Source organism: Scomber japonicus, chromosome 17, assembly GCF_027409825.1.
Source record: "Scomber japonicus isolate fScoJap1 chromosome 17, fScoJap1.pri, whole genome shotgun sequence".
In the NCBI taxonomy this organism is placed as follows: Eukaryota; Metazoa; Chordata; class Actinopteri; order Scombriformes; family Scombridae; genus Scomber; species Scomber japonicus.
In genome coordinates, this window is record NC_070594.1 from 20151190 (window position 1) to 20169841 (window position 18652).

General features: G+C 39.8%; 1 protein-coding gene across 2 annotated transcripts in view; it reads left to right on the forward strand.

The window, feature by feature from the left end:
• The window catches only part of LOC128376668 (rho-associated protein kinase 2-like), a 33696-nt gene that overhangs the window by 2450 nt on the left and 12594 nt on the right, over positions 1-18652 (forward strand). Inside the window, exons 2-14 of one of the 2 annotated variants that reach the window (XM_053336447.1) lie at positions 3192-3273; positions 3977-4077; positions 4782-4919; positions 8797-9057; positions 10389-10533; positions 10616-10754; positions 12613-12704; positions 15306-15465; positions 16712-16808; positions 16942-17027; positions 17551-17599; positions 17701-17836; positions 18055-18146. In XM_053336447.1, coding sequence (XP_053192422.1) covers positions 3192-3273; positions 3977-4077; positions 4782-4919; positions 8797-9057; positions 10389-10533; positions 10616-10754; positions 12613-12704; positions 15306-15465; positions 16712-16808; positions 16942-17027; positions 17551-17599; positions 17701-17836; positions 18055-18146 — 1578 coding nt within the window. The remainder of the gene's footprint in view (positions 1-3191; positions 3274-3976; positions 4078-4781; positions 4920-8796; positions 9058-10388; positions 10534-10615; positions 10755-12612; positions 12705-15305; positions 15466-16711; positions 16809-16941; positions 17028-17550; positions 17600-17700; positions 17837-18054; positions 18147-18652) is intronic. The other variant, XM_053336448.1, reaches the window with a different exon arrangement.

Genomic DNA, 18652 nt, shown 5'->3' on the forward strand with positions numbered 1-18652 from the left:
ATGTTTATCACAAATCTAAAAACAATGAAAGGCTATAAGCTTTAAAAAATATATGAATTATATATATTTAAAATTCTTAATATATTCATTAATAAATTGCTATAAATATCCAAACAACAATCTAAAAGGAAAATTGATCAGTCTTGTGACTTTGAAGGGAGACACACATAATATGACCCATATGTAGTTTCATATTATGTGGGGAAAACTCAGAAGATTATGAAGTATGATTGGTCAGTTTGTAGTATAATCACTACGTAATCATTGGACTTTTAGATTTAGATTTAGATTTTAGGGTTGGATAAACTTTATTGTCCCGAAGGAAATTGGTCTTTAGCTAAAAGTGCCAGGTGCAGCTGCACATATACAACAAATACATAATAAGCACAGAAAACCAAAACATACATGACAACACAAAATAACAACAACAAAAAAACATGTCTAAGTGGGTATGTGCTTTACTAACTGTACAAAGGCATTATGTGTACATAAAAGAGAACATTTATAAGACCCAGATCCTCTCTGTTTCTGTCAGTCTGTGTTGTTGTCAGTCCAAACATGCAGTTATCTAGTAGAGGAGACATGCAAATGTCTGTCAGAGGTATGTGACAACTCCTTTGTAAAGAATGCAAAGCCTTGCAAAGAGCAGGTATTGTTGAAGGAAATGCATAATCAAATCAAGGAATGTGAAGAACAATGCAGCACAGGCCTTGTTTGTATTGAGTTTGGGCAGGAGAACATTTACATTTGGAAGCTTTATGAGAACCCAGGACACTTCATTGTTGCTGAACTTGTTCTTTGGTATTATCAGCTCACAGAGTGGAGTAGGTGGGAGGTGTTATCTGAGGCGGAGAGGACACACAACCAAGCCCAAACTACAGGATCATGTTAGGATTTGTCCAAATTCCAAAACTTTGATCTGCTTCTCTGTTTAGCTGTGACTTGTCCGAGGCTCAGTCAGGAGTCCAGAGATTGAAATAGTAAACCCTGCAACACACAAAATAATGTGTGCTCATTGTCCATAGCTCTAGTTATATTATAGTTTGAGTTTTTGATGATATCATGATAAAGCATAATGACCTTGTCAATAAACCATAGCTTGTAAAAAAAAGAAGCAATATCTCAGGTTGCTAGTAGCTTTCAGCTGCACTGAGAATTCACTGTCAGCTCCTTATGTGTTAGTGGTGTTGCTGCAGATTGTTTTCATAATATAAAGTATTCAGTGTGATTCATGTACTGAATCCTATGTTCACCAGTCAGCAAGGTCTCGGCCTCGGTAAATAATAAAATGACTGCAAATGACTAATTAAATCCCAGTACATGGAGAAAGAAGGTAGATAACATGCACATTCATGATATACATAAATGCCAAGTAGGGTGCATGTGTAGAATCTGGTATGAGCAGCATATTGTCATGAAAACTCCAGATAGCTTTAGGACAAAATATTTCATCAGCACACACAAAAGTTTGTAATTTATAATTCAAGGTATGCTGAGGTTCCAGATAGGGTTGGGCTTCAGTAGCTGGTTCCAGTTTGGGTAATTACTCAGATTTGTTTTGCTCAAATAATTGTGTCAAATAAATCTTTCATCCTGTTTTATTAACAACACAACTTTAACAATCATTGCAGCTCTACAACCTATTAAGATTGAACTAAATATTACTGTACCAAAACCCATTCTCTGGTTACAGATGTCATTTCTTACTTTTATTTAGTTAACAAGTCACAAGAAAGCTTATTAAAGAAACTACAGATACTGACAAAAAAATAAATAAATAAAGGGAATATCATGGACAACAATTTTGTCACACATCCCAAATACGTCATTTGCTTTCATCTGCTAAAATTAGAGTATGATTAACATAGGATTCAAATACTAGAGTTCACTGTGACTCACTGCTGATAACCATCTGAGTTTAAGTTTTCTGTGCAGTAAACATGACCACTAAAACACACACACACACACACACACACACACACACACACACACACACACACAGTGTAAAATGACTACAGATCCCTGAGCACTCAGCCTGAATCCAGTCATATAAGCTGTTTGTCCCACAATAGCTTCTGAGTCTTTAGGTCTATTTCCACTCGGCTGCAGTAGGGGGGGGATCTCTCCTCACCGGTGCTATTTAAAGGTGCAGAATTGTTCCACATGCCCCTGCCCACCTACTCACATGTCCCCGAACAAACAGACTGATAGACACCGCTGTGGTTGACGCACACATACACATTGGGTGACTCCACTTGACCCCTGTTTTTGGGCAACAGAGGGTCATCCTACACCCTCAACCCTCCCTGCCCCCCACCCACCTGCCAGTCTAATGCATTTGGATCACAGAGACATTTTGGATCTATTTGAAATCCAACACCGCCGATTTAGGCGTTGATGACACTAGTGAGGCCCCAGCTTTAAGTGAGTTGAGCAACGGGGCGTTGTGTTTGTGGGCCTGGTTGATGATCTGTATGTTTGGGAAGGGGGCTGTAACAGCGTCATTACCATTACATCATCGCCAATTTTTGATTTTGCTTGTTATGTCTTTATACCTCCATTGTCCCTTTGTTACTATTATGCTGTTCATTAGTCATCTTATTCTTTAAACCCCTCTTGTTGCTATTGTTGCTGATATCCGTTACAGACAAGAGAAAACATTTCAGGAAGGATACCAGGAAGTTTACTAATGATACCAATGAAAGCTTTAAAAAAAAAGCCTTCCACAATTCATTCAGTTTTATGTACTTTTATCAGCTGGGGGAAGTTCAGGGTTGCCCAACGTGTCCTGACCGATTGACGAGAAAATCATAACAAATATTCTTTCCTTCCTTCCCAATATAAATGCCATGATGGAGAATCCAGTCAAACTCAAGTGGGAACATTTCCGGTGTTGAATGATATTTGTTTTTCCAATGTTGTGGTTAACTCGAGAGGCAAAATAGCTGCTACTCTTAATACAATAGAGGGGTTAGATCTGGAGGTTTCTGTCTATGTTTATTTCTTCATTAATTTACATGTTTTTATGTTCTTTTTGTGACCTTTTCCTGTGAAGCCCTTGGTGCATATAATTTCTTTAGTTTTAAAGCACTTAAAGAGCTGCATATCTAGTATGAAATGTTCTATACAAATAAAGTTCTTGTTGTTATTATTAAGTGTAACTTTTTAAAAATCTTTTCTCTCTCTCCCAGGATTCCATGAATGCCTTGGCTCGTGATTTGAACTATCCTGCCCTGCGGAAAAACAAAAACATAGAAGCATTTCTGAACCGATGTAAGATTTACAGTATGTTTTTGTGTGTGAATGTGGAGAAGGTCAGGATTCTCATCTTCGGCCTGATACATCTATAATTTCTATCTGTCAGTACACAAAAATCTCTTATCTCGAGATGATGAAAAGCATGACTTTCAAGACAAGAAAATCTTTCTTTCTCTGCTACAGACCACATGCTGCAGACAGTGCACAGTATACAGTTGTCTCTCCAGAAAGGTCACGGATGAGATAAGAAACAAACGCATAAACACTTCTGTAGTTTTTTGGTGAAATGTTATTATTCAGATTGGTTGCTATTCGGCCCTGACATAGTGCAAAGTCAAAATATTTCTTAAGTTTAAATAGATTGCTGTTTTTCAGACCTTCTATTCTTTGTAATCAGAGAAAGTTTCTGCACTCTATCTACTGTGTGTGTAGACTAGAGATATCTAAAGTCATTTAAATTAACACTAGAGGCAAATTTCTGCAGCTAGAATTCACATCTATCTCACAAGATTAATATAAGTATTTATATTTGCACATTTGGAAGACGGCACAATCTCTTTGTAAATCTAAAAACTAGCGTGGCCAGTAATATATTCTCAAAACAACTATTTGCATCTCCCTGATCCAAAAGTCAACACCTAATCCTCTCCTTTGAGCCTGAATAACTGTAGCCTGACCTTTTTTGTTGCTATGGTAACATGACTGTCTGTCTCTGCAGATGAAAAATCAGCGAGCCAGCTGCGGGAACTGCAGGTGAAGCTTGACGATTTTGACAAAGTGAAGTTGATCGGAAGAGGAGCCTATGGAGAAGTGCAGCTGGTGAGATGTTTCTGCCTGCATAGAGTTATTGTTTATTGGCATACTTCAAATTTAAATGAGGCAGCAGTGCAGTTTGATATGAAGGGATGTGGAGCAGGAGCAGGAGGAGTGGTAGAGTGAGTTCCCTATAAATGTTTTGAAATGGAGCAGCACAAATTCCAGTAATATGTGAACCACTAGAGGGAGCAACAATCTGTAAATCAGCAAAACTACAATACATGTAATAGCTGCAGCTTGTTTTTGTTATTCCAAATATAAGCACTATCTTTCTTTATATCATGGCCATGTTAAGTGACTTGGAGTTCAAAGAAGTAACTTGGGCAAGCAGTTTCCCCAGAAGCCTGTCTCGTGCTTGTAGAAGCTTGAGTGTGGTTTCTGCTTAAGTATTTTGCAGTAGAGACGAGTCTGGACAGGCACAGTGTGTGGGAGAGGAGTGACTGATGCTGAGTGTTGAAGTCTGGTGTGGGGGTGTGTGTGTGTGTGTGTGGGGGGGGGGGGGTTGTTTGTGCTTTAAATCTTGTATAAGCATGTCTTTCTATGGGTGTGTGCCTTCAATTATGGGTTCCCCTTGTTATATCTCTCTGTCTCTCTGTGCTATCTTGGTCATTCTGACATTGCTACAGTCTTGTTCTTATTGTCCTTGTGCAGTTATCACTGTTTATATGCCAACATCTCCTCCTCTTCCTTTCCCTCCTCCACTGTAGGTCCGTCACAAGGCCTCCCAGAAAGTTTACGCCATGAAGCAGCTCAACAAGTTCGAGATGATCAAACGGTCAGACTCAGCCTTCTTCTGGGAGGAGAGGCACATCATGGCCTTTTCCAACAGTCCCTGGATCGTCCAGGTGTGTGCCCCAATGAAACACAAGTATTGAATGTTTTACACAGACATCATATTTTCTGTGACAAGCTAAATAATATGTATGGTAGGGTGAGTCAACAATATAAATAGGATTTATGTAATTATTTAAAGTGCAATACAATAACTTTTAGAAATAATTTGTAATGTGATGTCCAGAGTCCCTACTTAGCATTTATAAGCATCATATAAACACATTATAAATTGTTGACACACTAAAATGTATTAATTAGCAGCTATTTGTTTATTCATGTATTTTTCTACAACTATAACTTGTCCCGAATGACAATATAGTAAAATACAATTGTAATATGAAATGTGTCTTCATAGGAGAAGCTATAATTGTTGAGAGATACTGTACATTAAAACACTAATTACATCTCCTTATAATTACATTATAGTAGGTTATAAATGATTTAGGGCTTCAACTAGCAGTTTCTTTAAATATCATTTAATTTTGTAGCTTAGTTAAACTACTTTCAATATGATGAGATGAGACTCTGGACTTTAAATCAGTGAATGTAAAAAGGTTTAGATATTAGCTTGTGATGACAATTGGTACACAGCATGAATGCTAACAAGAGAAAACTAAAGTCTTAAAGATTGTTTTTCCCTTTTTAGTCCAAGAACATTATGGGTAGTGAAGTCCTTTCAATAAGACATAAGGCATTTGGCTTCTAAATTATCATCTGCTCTTATTGCTTCACAATTGAAATGTGCAAATGAAAAGTATAATCTTCTTTTAAGTCACTATTTCCACAGTAACTATTTTACATGGATTATTAACTTATTAACAACTTCCAGGTGATGCTCTTTCCTGAGAAGATCTCTTGTAGCTGCTGAAATTTGATGGTCTTCCACAGCTTCATCAAATCCTGACCAGCTCTCTTGAACCTTCCAGCATTGTCTGTGAAGATCACCTTACACAATCCTCATCTTGAGATCAATCTTTTCCAGACAGGAAGATATCAGTGGACTGATCAGAGACCATCTCTAAACGTACTGCACAAGTGAACAATGCAATGTATAATTTCTTCATGTGCTTTATGTAGAACGGCCCTGTGAAATCTACAACGTTGACCTCAAATGGTGGCAACACAGCTTCTGTTCTAAGCCTTACTCCCACAATGAGCAGCTCATCTTCATCCACAAATGATTTTAGCCCCCAGATTCTGGAGTCAGTGTTTCTTTTCCCAGCTTTCAGAGGATTGATTTCTGGGCTGAATCTCTGACTGGCTTGCTTTGATCTGTTATTTTTCTGCTTCATGCAGCTCTTTAGCTGTCAACACATTTTTGTGGTTGAATACATGTTAGCTATAAATCTCTTTATCCACTGTTTTCAGTTTATTCTTCTTTTCCAGGGATAACAACCTGTCTTGATTTAAAAAGCTGTTCCTGTTCTGGACCTGAGTCCCGTGCCCTTTCTGACTCATCAGGTGATATCAGAACACTTGTTCAACCACAATGTGATCTGCTACAGATTGCACAGTTAGACCTATGATAGAAAGGTCTGCTGGGTTCATTTTCCCTTTTCAGTGTGACCATGATTCAGGATCGGCCAGGCATTGTTTTTCTGTCACCTTGTTTGCGACAAAGTGTTGCCATTTCTGCGCAGAACACTATCATTGAGTCTGTCTACTGTCTGATTTGTGTCCTGCCTGTCATCCCAGCGGAGTCCTCTCTCCATTTCCTGAAGCAGGCACTTTTCTTGATTGTGAAATGGGTCAGAGATCCCAGGAGATCAAAAATGTGATACTATCGGCCAGTAGTAATCTGAGCCAATTAACACAGAAAGTCCAGGTTTGTCATCTCCAGGGAAGTTTGTGAGTAGTAGATCTGTCCTCGTCATGTCCTCCTGTATATCATCACCAGGAACCTTCATCACAGCTGCGCATATTTGAGAGGTCACGACTGCCTCTATTTCAATACTCTGCTGTTTATCTCAGACATTCTTCAAGCTGAGTTTCACTATGATGCACCATTGTTGGAGCAGGCGACGGAAGTTCCTCCACCACCTTCTCATGCATAAACCTTCCTGTCTGCCTCCAACTAGGAGCCAACGTACTGTCTCCCTACCTCCCTCCCTATTTCCCACCTGTGTCTTGGCAGTTTGTAGCACCATTGTGTTCTCTGTCAGGCTTCATCTTCTCTGTTTGGGGAATTTCTTTGGGGAAAAGGTAGTATGTGAATTTTCAGAAACTGTTGGTGGGTGTGCCTCATTTTCATCAGGTATGGCTATGTGTTGCCTGCCTCCACATGTTACCCACTACACACCCTTTACCCTGCAGAACTTTGCAACTTGTTTAGGTCCTAAACAAACAAAGCTCCTACCTAACTTTTTTAGTCCACCCCTATATGCTGCAACCTTGTGGTCTGGACATTTCTCAGATCTGTGTTCAGCTCTATCGCAGAACACAATTTTGTGTCTTCTGACCAATTGTGTGAAGTGCAGCTGCAGATGCCACTTGGTTTCTTAAATGTCATGTTACTAGAGGAATATGATTTGCTGTACAGCTTGTGAACAGACTGGCTCTCTCTCTCTGATTCTATGGTCTCATCATTTGCAAAGCTCTCTCTCTACTCTAAACCTCCTTCTGCAAGAACATCAGGCACCTTCCATTCATCATCTTCTCCACTTTGACAGTTATAATCAACAGCCATGTCCTCTGGCATCATCTGTAGCAATATTTGTCCCAATGACTCTTGGCTGCTCATCTGAATTTTACATTTTTAACATTGCTGCTTCAGTGCACATTACATTTCTTTACAGGAGTGACAGTCAGTTGCTTTGATGTGCACATTTACAATGGGATCCTTCCTTCCAAATTTGTTTGGAGGATATTAACTACTACATCATAATTACTGTCTGTAGGGTTTGCAGCTAGCCCGTCAGGTAAGTTTTAAGGTAGGTACATTTCTTTCTGTTGCAAAGGGCATAATGGTATAAATAAAATAATGAATCCAAAGTTCCTGCCACTATCTTTTCTTGAATTTCTCAATCATCAAGTTTGGCAACTTAACTGATGGATTCCTGTGCTGAGAACCAGCAGAATTGTTGGCTAGCATGACTTTGACAAGCTGGCAGGGGGCCAGGCATGTGCCCTGAGCATTCAGTGAGCTGTATTCCTCTGCAAACAAGTTCAATCTCTGCCTCCACATCTTCCAGGAAAGTGTGCTCTTCTATCTCTTGCTCAAGTTCCTCATTTGCTGACAACATAGGCAGCATGTCTCACACATGGCTTCCTTTGTTAATTCAACATTTGATTCAGTAGTCTTGTGGTGGAACTCTGTGTTGTCCAACATTTCCGATTCTACTTTTCAGTACATTGTTCCTCGGCATCCAGTCATGCTTCCTCAGTCTCTATCTTTGCCATCTTTTTCCCAACACCAAAATGTTGCACTTTCAAAATGGCGAAATGAAAAATGGTATACACAGAAGCTTGTGATAAGGCAGGACACACAACTTGGCTGCTAACAACAAGAGATAACTAAAGTCTTAAACATTGTTTTTCCCTTTTCACTCCAAGAGCATTATGGGTAGTGAAGGCCTTTAAATGTGATGTAAGGCATTTGGCCTAGAAATTATCTTATGTACTTCATACATAAGTCAAATATTCCAATGAAATTTCTAGTCTTGTTTCAACTATTTTAAATATTTCCCACATCAATATGGATTATTAACTTAACAAACCTTATAAAATAAACATTATTATGAGATAACTCTCTCTCTCTCTCTCTCTATCACTCTCACACTCACACTCTCTCTCTCACACACACACACACAGACACACATGTATTTAAGCCAAATCCATATAAAAATAATTGTTTGACATACTCTGTGACTCCCTTTTATTGTGTTCTAGCTGTGCTGTGCTTTCCAAGATGACCGACACCTCTACATGGTGATGGAGTTCATGCCAGGAGGAGATGTGGTCACACTCACCATGAACTATGACATCCCTGAGAAGTGGGCCCGCTTCTACACAGCTGAAGTGGTGATGGCGCTGGACGCAATACACTCTATGGGTTTCATCCACCGTGACGTTAAGCCTGACAACATGCTGCTAGACAGTAATGGACACCTCAAGCTGGCAGACTTTGGCACATGTATGAAGATGGACTCGGTAGGTCATGTTTATGCTCATGTTGTTGTCATTTTCAAATTCAAGAAAATCCAGACAGTCATTCTGTGCAAAAATGCATTTAAAAGTTGATGTGAAAGTTATCTGCCACATTTTTAGCACCAAATTCCCTCTTTGTGTTTCCTCTGACAGCGTTTCCCTGTTAAACTTTGATGGAAGTATAGTTCCAAAAAGAGGAACTTTGCAACTAAAAGTCTGTATTGTTGAAAAAGATCTACCTGATTTGACACATGTTGATGGTTTTATATTAGCTTCAGATTAACTTTTAAATACATTTTTGCACAGGATGACTGTGAATTTTTCCCACATCACTTTATTGCCTTATGTGTATTATGAAGGAATCTTCTAATGGTCGGTGTGAACAGAATTAATTACTATGGGAAGAAAAACATGTGTCAGAGTTCATTTGGGTACATGAAAAAAACATGAACCTGTCTTTTCAGGGAAGAAGAAACTTTTTAACTTTTTATTTATTTTTTTGGTTGTTTTTTGTGAATTTCAGTGTTAATGACAATATGGCTTCTTGAAGAGTAAATTGACTTTTTCAGGGTTTTATAGCACCACCAAGTGTTGAGAATGTGAAGTGAAGCTCAGTTGTTGGTTGAACCGCAGGTGGTAGCCCTGTAAACATGAAAGTCTGTGACTGACTAATTCACTGACAGAGTGATAAAACTGACCAATGTTGTAAGTTCATCAGTCACCTCAGCCAGGTGTTGGCATTTCCTGTATACCTTGTGTTAAATAACAAGCCCAGTGTTTCATACACAGTCCAGTCATATAATAGGTTTCAGAAGCTATTGTGCTAAACAACCAATCTAAAGTAGAACAGAGGTCCCGCCTCTGCTGTGGTTCAGGAAATGCTTTTCCACCTTTTGTTTTTACCACTGCTATTTCAAAATAGCTGGTTCACAAGCTGTTCCACACATTTGAGTTCTCTGAAAATCCCTCAGCAACAGTGTGTCATGGAGTTTCTTTCCTTTAAACAAAGACCATGTTTAAAACTCTTTAGCAGAAACAGACATTTTATCTTCTACCAGCCATCTCATAATATAGAGGATATTGTTCAATTTTTGTATTTCTTACATAAAGATTGAGACACGTTGAAACAGTCTTACAATCAGGTCACATGTCCTCAGATCAAATGGCATGTCACAATGTATTTCTAAGTTTGTTTCATACATTAACTGCTTTACATGGTGATTTTTAAACAATGGAAATACGGTGTCTTTGCTTTTTCTATCCACACTCTACCAGCCATTTACCATCACTTTTATTCCATTCTTTCTTCCTCTTATGTATTTGTCTCTCTGCAGACAGGTATGGTGCGCTGTGACACAGCTGTAGGCACACCGGACTACATCTCCCCTGAGGTGCTCCAGTCACAAGGTGGTGCTGGTTACTATGGCCGTGAGTGTGACTGGTGGTCTGTAGGAGTCTTTATATACGAGTTGCTGGTCGGTGAGTGACCTCATATATTCAGTAACATTTTGTCCTGTTTTGTAGTTAAAAACTCACACTCACAGACTACTTTTTTCCATAGGTGAAACTCCTTTCTATGCAGAGTCCTTGGTGGGGACTTATGGGAAGATCATGAACCACAAGAACACCCTCATCTTCCCAGATGATGTAGAGATGTCTCAGGATGCCAAAGACCTCATCTGTGCCTTTCTGACTGACAGGTTTGCACATAGACCTCTAAATTTTAAACAACAACACTTGTGTTTTGTGCTTTAACAAGAATTAGAGCACGTCACTATTTCAAACGCACACTGGCTCCTTGCCAACTCTATTGTTCTACTGATTGTTGGACTGTGGAGCAATGAAATGAAACCGTCTGGAGCAGGGAGCACCTGCACAATCTCAACATTTACCTGTTTGACAAAAGAAATCTCACAAAAAAGTAGTTGAACAATAGCTTCAATGAAAAGTGTGAGAAACGGGGCGATGGATAAGATTTGACTAAGGTGACACATTTTACAGAGGTGAATTTACTTTTGGTTCAGCACAACAAGGAAGTTGTTTACATTCAAGAAGAAAGTTATTAAAGCATAAAGATTTCTATATTTCCTATATTTCATCCTATATTTTTCTCATTATTATTAATCCCATAAAAAGTCCAGAACCTACAATGTGTTAGTCTGTGTCTCATTATGTTCCGACTTTGTCAGCCTGTCTGTAGCACTCAGCCCCTGCTCATGGTTCCTTAAGAAGTTCTTCAATAACAGTTGACACATATATTTATTATTTTTAACAGGTGAAATCATTTCCTAAAACAGCTGGGAACTTAAGTTTTTAGCAAGTGTTCCTCAAGGACGAGTAAAAAGTACATTTCTTTAGTACTGTACCAGCCACCATCTTATTGCACATTCCTCATTTTAAAGGTAAAAGTTACATGAATAGGTGGGTGCGTGGGTCAGCTACTCGGTTACTGGCCCATCCCCTGGAAGAGACCACTTCCTGTTTACATTAGTAACTCCGCCCCCTCGAGAGGGCTCAAACACAGGCTCTTTCTGCTTCAATACAGAGCGGTCTTTCACCTTTTTTCCCCACTCAGTTTATTTACCTTCTCGTTCACTATTCTGTCACCACAGACAAAATCTCACATGTACACGAGTGCCCAGCTACACACCTACACACACACACACACACACACACACACACACATATATACACACACACATACACACACATACACACATCTTGAACACTGACCAGTACATTCACTCACCACTTAACCCACATACTCTGTCACTCTGCCTTGCTGAATCACCCACTTATCCCTTTAAGAACTACCTTCCTCTCTTTCTGGACATTTTAGACCTCTTTTCTTCATCGGTTTTTCACCACTCTGTTTGTAATTTTCTACCTTTTCTTGGTGCCACATTCCATTTCGCCATAACTTTCTCCTTTGCGCTCCTGCAGCTTTCCGGGCACTGAGACATGGCTTGAAAGCTCAGCTTGGTTGTATGTCAGATTTTTTTTTTTTTTTTGCAGGGGTTTAAAAACTCTCCCTTCTCTCTTTCTTCCTCCCCGCCCCTGCCCTCTCTTCCTCTTGGCTGGGTCTGGAATGTCCCACACGTGGCAAGCCCAAACTGCCGCACCCCTCCAGCCCTGTACCCTGCAGTGGAGGAGGGAGGAAAGGGGGGATGAGAGACAGAGAAAGAAAAAGTGTGTTTAGAGTTTCACAGAGAGAGAGAGTGGAGAGAAGGCAGCAACAGATCCATCAGTTGTGTTTCAATTCAGTCTGATCCTGCTGTCCTCACTCCCTCTTTCCTCCTGGATCTACATTATCTCAGGTCTGACTGGTTAGAGGAGGCTCTCGGGCGTGCTCAGTGTCCGCCAGTGGTCATGTGGCTCTCCATGCTGGTCAGTGGAAGCACTGTGGTCTGTGCCTAGTGGTCAGTCCACTCGGCTATGAGTTTGGGATGACATGTTGGGTGATGGTGGGCGGAGGGGGAGGGATGTTATGTTTTGTGTTCATGCTGAGGAGGCTCTGCTCTGCACAGTCTGACTGCTTGGTTCTGTTGCTGTATGCAGGAAGGTTCGTCTTGGCCGCACTGGAGTTGATGAGATCAAATGCCACCCCTTCTTCAAGAACGACCAGTGGACCTTTGACAACATCCGAGAGAGTAAGTGTGTGCATTGTTTTGAATCTTCTGTATTATTATTATTTTTAATCCTCACAAAGCAGTCACGGATTTTCCATCTCTTGCGATTTCTTCTCCTTCGCTTAATTTCTGCTTCTCCTTCTTATCACCCTCTGCCCATTCCTCTGTGGATCTGGTTCTTTTCAGCCAAAGCTCATAGTTTATTTCCATCTCCTAAGCCAGTAAGCCGACTTATATGGTACACATGCTCTCCATATGCTCCTCACTCATATCTTTTAAACATTATATTACTGAATGCTGCACACATGATGCGCAAAACCTGCATAATAACCACCTACATATGACATTTGCTGCTCCAGAAACCTCAAATAGGGATATTTCTGAAAATATAAAACAATTTTTACAATGTTAGTTATACTATATGGCGTTTTGTTGATGCTGCCAACAGTTTGGCAAGTTTATATTTTAAAACTCAAGTTAAAAGCAGCTAGTTTAATATGGGAAAATGTCAAGAAGTTACATCATTCGATACATAAAACATTGCATACTCACTGTGGACAACCCATACTAGCAATATACACACTAATGAAATGAAGGTTGTTTTTAATGGAAGCATCCATCAAAAATGTGTTATGTTAAATGATGTGTAGAAGTAATATGTCATGTATGTGTTGCTTAGTCCAAGATATAATAATTATTCCCAGTGTCAAACAGTTTTGTATGGGTAAAGTATAACATGAACTGCCCTCTATCATTTTTGGTGTGTTAGTAAAACACAGCAGAGTAAGAGAAGAAAATAACAAATCATCAGTGCTAAACCAATAATCACATACAGCCATATAAACAGTTATCTTGTGGTCTTTTTAAAGAAAGTTAATATACATGCCCTAAGAACTCATGGCTCTTGTGTATGAAAAAAAGGAAGAAAGATTGGAGCAAAATAACAGAACAGAAAAACCAAGATAACCACATTACCTAATCTGGGTCATATTTGAGTGGTAAAGAAAAGATTCTATGCTTTTTATACAAAACCAAAATTGTTATGATGTCCATTAGTTATTACATAAAGTTTATACTTAACTGTGTTCTTTTAAATTTAGCATGTGATCGTTGCACATCGAGGAACTTTAAAGAACCGTGGCTTTAACTCCCCGAACATCACTGAGGAAGGAAGGAAAGAAAAAAAAGAAGGAAGAAAAATAAGGAAAGGGGATATATTAGCAATATGAACAGGACCTCTGTGTCTGTATATAATTACATGCAGCCTCTTTCTGCTTGCCTCTCCGTCTCTCTGCTTCACCTGGCTCTGTTTAGGATAACAGACAGAACTTCTGATTAGAGCTTGGCAGCCTGGAACACGATACCACTACTGTGCCACTGCTGTGCTGCTCAGCTCCCTTCATGTTTGCACATGCATGTCCTGATTCTGTCTCTCTCTCACACACATGCACACACACACACACACACACACACACACACACACACACACACACACACACACACACACACACACCTCCCACCCCTCTGTGTCTGTTTAAGAGTGACATTACTCCCTGCTGTGTGCGGCTTCAACTCCAGGGGGTTATTTTGTCTGTCTATGGAAGATCTTCCATGTTTATCAAGCTTATTAAGAATCGGCATGGTTCAGAGCAGAGAAGCCGGCACCGTGTAGGAATGGATGAATGGATGGATGGGACTGGAGGCAGCCCCCCTGCGGGGACGGGCGGGGCCCAGTATGTGGCCTTTGTGGACTGGTCTAATGAGAGGGGCGCCCCAGTTGGATGCTTGCTCCCGTTCTCTCACTCTCACTGTGGCCACGGCTGCCTGTCATTAGCCGCCCGCTATCAGAGAGCATTCTGGGAAGTCATGCCACAAGGGCCTCCATGGAGAGGCTTGTGTCTCTTTCTGTCTCACCACATTTTGGCTTTTTTTTTCTGTGTCGTCCGTTTTATTTCTCCTCATTTGTCTCATTCCTCCCGCTTGATCTCTCCCTATACTTTCTCCACCATCTTTTAGTCATATTTGTCACGCTGAGGGTTATGTCTTGACCTAACAGTAATGAGCTCTTTGCGCAGAGCCAGAATCACACTGGTCTGTGGAACTCGATCCATAATGGCTGCTTATTTCTTAATTAGGGACTATTTATAGGTTAAAGGACTGGCTTAGTTTTATCTGATTGGCCCTTTGACACATTTTTGTCTGCTTGTTGTGCAGAGGCTTTTAAAGTGTGCCTGCTTCTCTGAGAAGAGAGCAGGAGGAGCCTTCTCTCCTGGCCTGTTTAGGCAACATTTGTGAAAGGCACTGTGTGTGGGGGCACAAAGCGAGCACTGTATGCGAATAGGAGTGGTGTCAGCCTCACGCCAACCTGCAGAAAGCTTACTCCTACAACAAGCACGGCAAAATGTACTCAGGAACACCACTGAAAAAAATAAGAATTCAATTTTAAGAGGTTTTTGAAGATGTATCAAACATTTAAATACATCCAATGTACTACCAGGTTTAAATCACTGATTGTCATTATAGTTTATGTAAAACACAATCTTTCTCTTTCCTCATCACTTCTTAGTTTGCACCACCTCCTTTTTTTGTTTTGCTCCATGACACTCTCTTTCTGTCTTCCAGCTGTGGCCCCAGTTGTGCCAGAGCTGAACAGCGACATAGACACCAGTAACTTCGATGACATAGAGGTTGATAAAGGAGATGTTGAGACCTTTACTCCACCCAAAGCCTTTGTGGGCAACCAGCTACCATTTATCGGCTTCACTTACTTCAAGGAAGACCAGTAAGTGTTTGTGTTTTATTCTAATCATTTTCTTACTCGTCTTTGCTGTTGTGTTTATATTCTTTGGCTGGATTCATGTACTGAGATATCAAACATAGTGTCGCTCATTTGGGAACTTTTACATGGACTTTTAGACTCAGGAAACAAGCTTAAGGACAGCACTGTGCCTAAACTGTAAGAGGGAGAAAAAGACAACTTCACACCCATACATTTTTAATATAGTCTTACACGAGTCAGACACTGTATGCCTGTTCACACTCCACACTGCCGCCTTGTTCTGACAGCCGCCTGAACTGCTTTACTGGCTTATGATGAAGCAGAGTTTCCAAATCGTGGTCTTTGTCGGTACGAGAAATAGAAAATAATAACACCTGCATTATGGATTCATGCTCTCACAGTGTTTTTATCAGAAAGGATTCTTTTAGTCATATAGTCATCAAGCTGAAGTCTCACATATCAAGTGTCTAAATAGTTGTTTCTTCTAGTCCAAATGAAGCAGAGAAAGGAAAGTAAATGTCAAAACAGTGGCATTTAATTGAAGTGTCTTGTCAGAAGTATTTGCAGGTGGTGGTAAAAAATATCCTAAATTCCTGCTAATGACAATACATTCATTTTGAGCAGCTAATAAAAAAAATTGAAGACTTTGCCTTCTGACTAGACTTCTTGGTCTCTAGGTTTCTTGTGATGTAAATGTTTTAGTAGTGTGTACACTGTATGGGTTGTTTTTTTTAACTTTAAAGGGCACAATTGGTCTTGTAAAACGGTTTCAGATTTGTTGGTCATTACACAGTCATGTAATGATTCCCAGAATTGCACCATCATGGTTGGCAAAAGGCAGTGTGGGTTGGAGGCATGCTTTTGGATTTCTCCAAAAGTAAATCCATCCAGCTGTAAGAGGAAGCTTGAAAGAGTTGAAAAAGACCATATTTTCTTTTGACATGGCACATGGTTCTAGGTTTTGTGCTCCGTGCATGAGGTCATGCTATATATGTCTTCACTGAATGCTTTCTGAATAGTAGCCCTGCAATAAAAGCGAAGTGTCTCTGGATAAACATACAGCACCACCTTGATGATCAAAATGGCATAATGGATCTGGTTTTTGGGTGAAATGCGTCATTTGGTTGTAGAAATTTGGACATGTCAACAGTGAGGGATGATCTTGATGGCTTGAAAACCACCTCATTTAAACTCAGTTACACATTAATGGTTCTCCTTTGTCCCTCCTCTCTCTCACACACTTTCTCAGACTGTTGAGGGAAAATAAAAGCTCCTCTGTAGAGGATTCGGAGGACTGTAAGGATAACTCTGAGGAAAAGGAGTATTGCTCTGACGACAAGAAAGAGGTACAGTAGGTGTTTTTAGGGCATCTTATAGGCAAATGTTTAATTATCAACAAAACGATCATACTACATAATACAGAGTAATGTAAGAAAAGATGGAATTTACAATTTGATAATTGTGTTTTTCTTTCTGAAGGGGCAGCTTCAGAAAAAGCTTCATCAGCTGGAGGAGCAGCTTGACCATGAGATGCAGGCCAAAGATGAGCTGGAGCACAAGTGCAAGTATGAATGACTCACAACACATACAAACACATAGAGCTGAGCAGAATCTGTTACTAGTTCTAACATTACAAATATGATGTAATTTATAATCTGAAAAACTGAAAATCTTTCATTTTCCATTCACAACAATGTGTTATGACATGAATACAGACTGTTTATATTGATGACTGACACATACATTTTGAGACACTGGTATCACTACTATGAAGTAATCAGACCATCATTGAGAAGTTGACAGCGTCTTTCAGCCACTTAAGGGAATTATGTTGTATGTCACCAGTTTGATACACAGTAGCAGGAAATCTACTGAATTGGAAAGTAGAGGGAGATCACTTCCAACATGTCCAACAGCAAAGTAAAAGACAGAAGAAACAGTGTATCATTAACATTAGTCCAACATGAGTGATATCTTCAAAGTAGTAACTGTTGTAGGTATAACAGGACAAAAGGGAGGACAAATGCTTCTTAACTTGATGATTCTTTGACTAATAATCTGTAATAAAACCACCTTTTTTCTCCCCAGAAATGCCACCAACCGTTTAGACAAGTTGGTCAAAGAATTAGACAAGGAGGTAGGAATGGATGGATGCCATTTCAACTGTGAACTTGACACAATGAAGCTGTTTTAAGGTTTATTCTACTTAACATTGTGTGTAAATTCATTTATGGTCAGATGAATAGCAGACAGAAAGTCGAGGCCTCGCTGAGGCAGCTGGAGAGAGAGCGAGCTCTGCTGCAGCACCAGAGTGCCGAGAACCTGCGTAAAGTGGAGATTGAGTCTGACAGAAAACGCAGTCTGGAGAACGAATGTAAGCATTTTCATGTTTTGCTTGTAAAACTGACTCTGCATTTCAGTGTGAACATGCATTGAGAACATCATGTGTCATTGTCTCCCACTGTCAAGATCAGATGTGGTAATACATGCTGGTTAACACAGGATGGATCTTTAGTATTTTCCAGATCCCACTTAATATTATATATCAAAAACTACAGGACCCGGTCTTATTTGTCTTTATTTACTCATCAGTGAACAGCCTGAGGGACCAGCTAGAGGATCTAAAGAAGAGGAACCAGAATTCACAGATCTCCAATGAGAAGAACATCCAACTGCAGAAACAAGTGAGGAGGAGCTTTTTAACTTTTTAACATGTGGTACATTTGATATATATGTTGTATATCTGTGTTTAAGTAGCATTCCGTCCTAGTTATTCAAAGATGAATGAATGTGATGCATACTCTGCAAACAGTACACACACACATATGAGCATATGAGCTCACCGAAGCAGTGTACATGATTCTTTACTTTGTTATTTAACAAATCTACAATGTTCATTTGACAGCAGCGTAAGATGCTGCAAAGAAATGGGCCCATGGATCTTGATTGATAGCATTTAACATGCTGTGGTTCATTACCTCCCTCTTTCTTCTATTACTCATCTTTCGTAGAGCTTTGACTGTTTCAAAAGTGCTTCTGCTTATGTAAACAAAACATCCTCATTCAATAATTTATATCAGAGCAGGCAACTGTGACTGCTGTTTTCATTATTTTGTCTTTTTCCCCTCATTAAATTCCTTTAATTTATTCGATGCATTGACCCAGTTTTGCCTGCAGGGTAAAAGTTTCA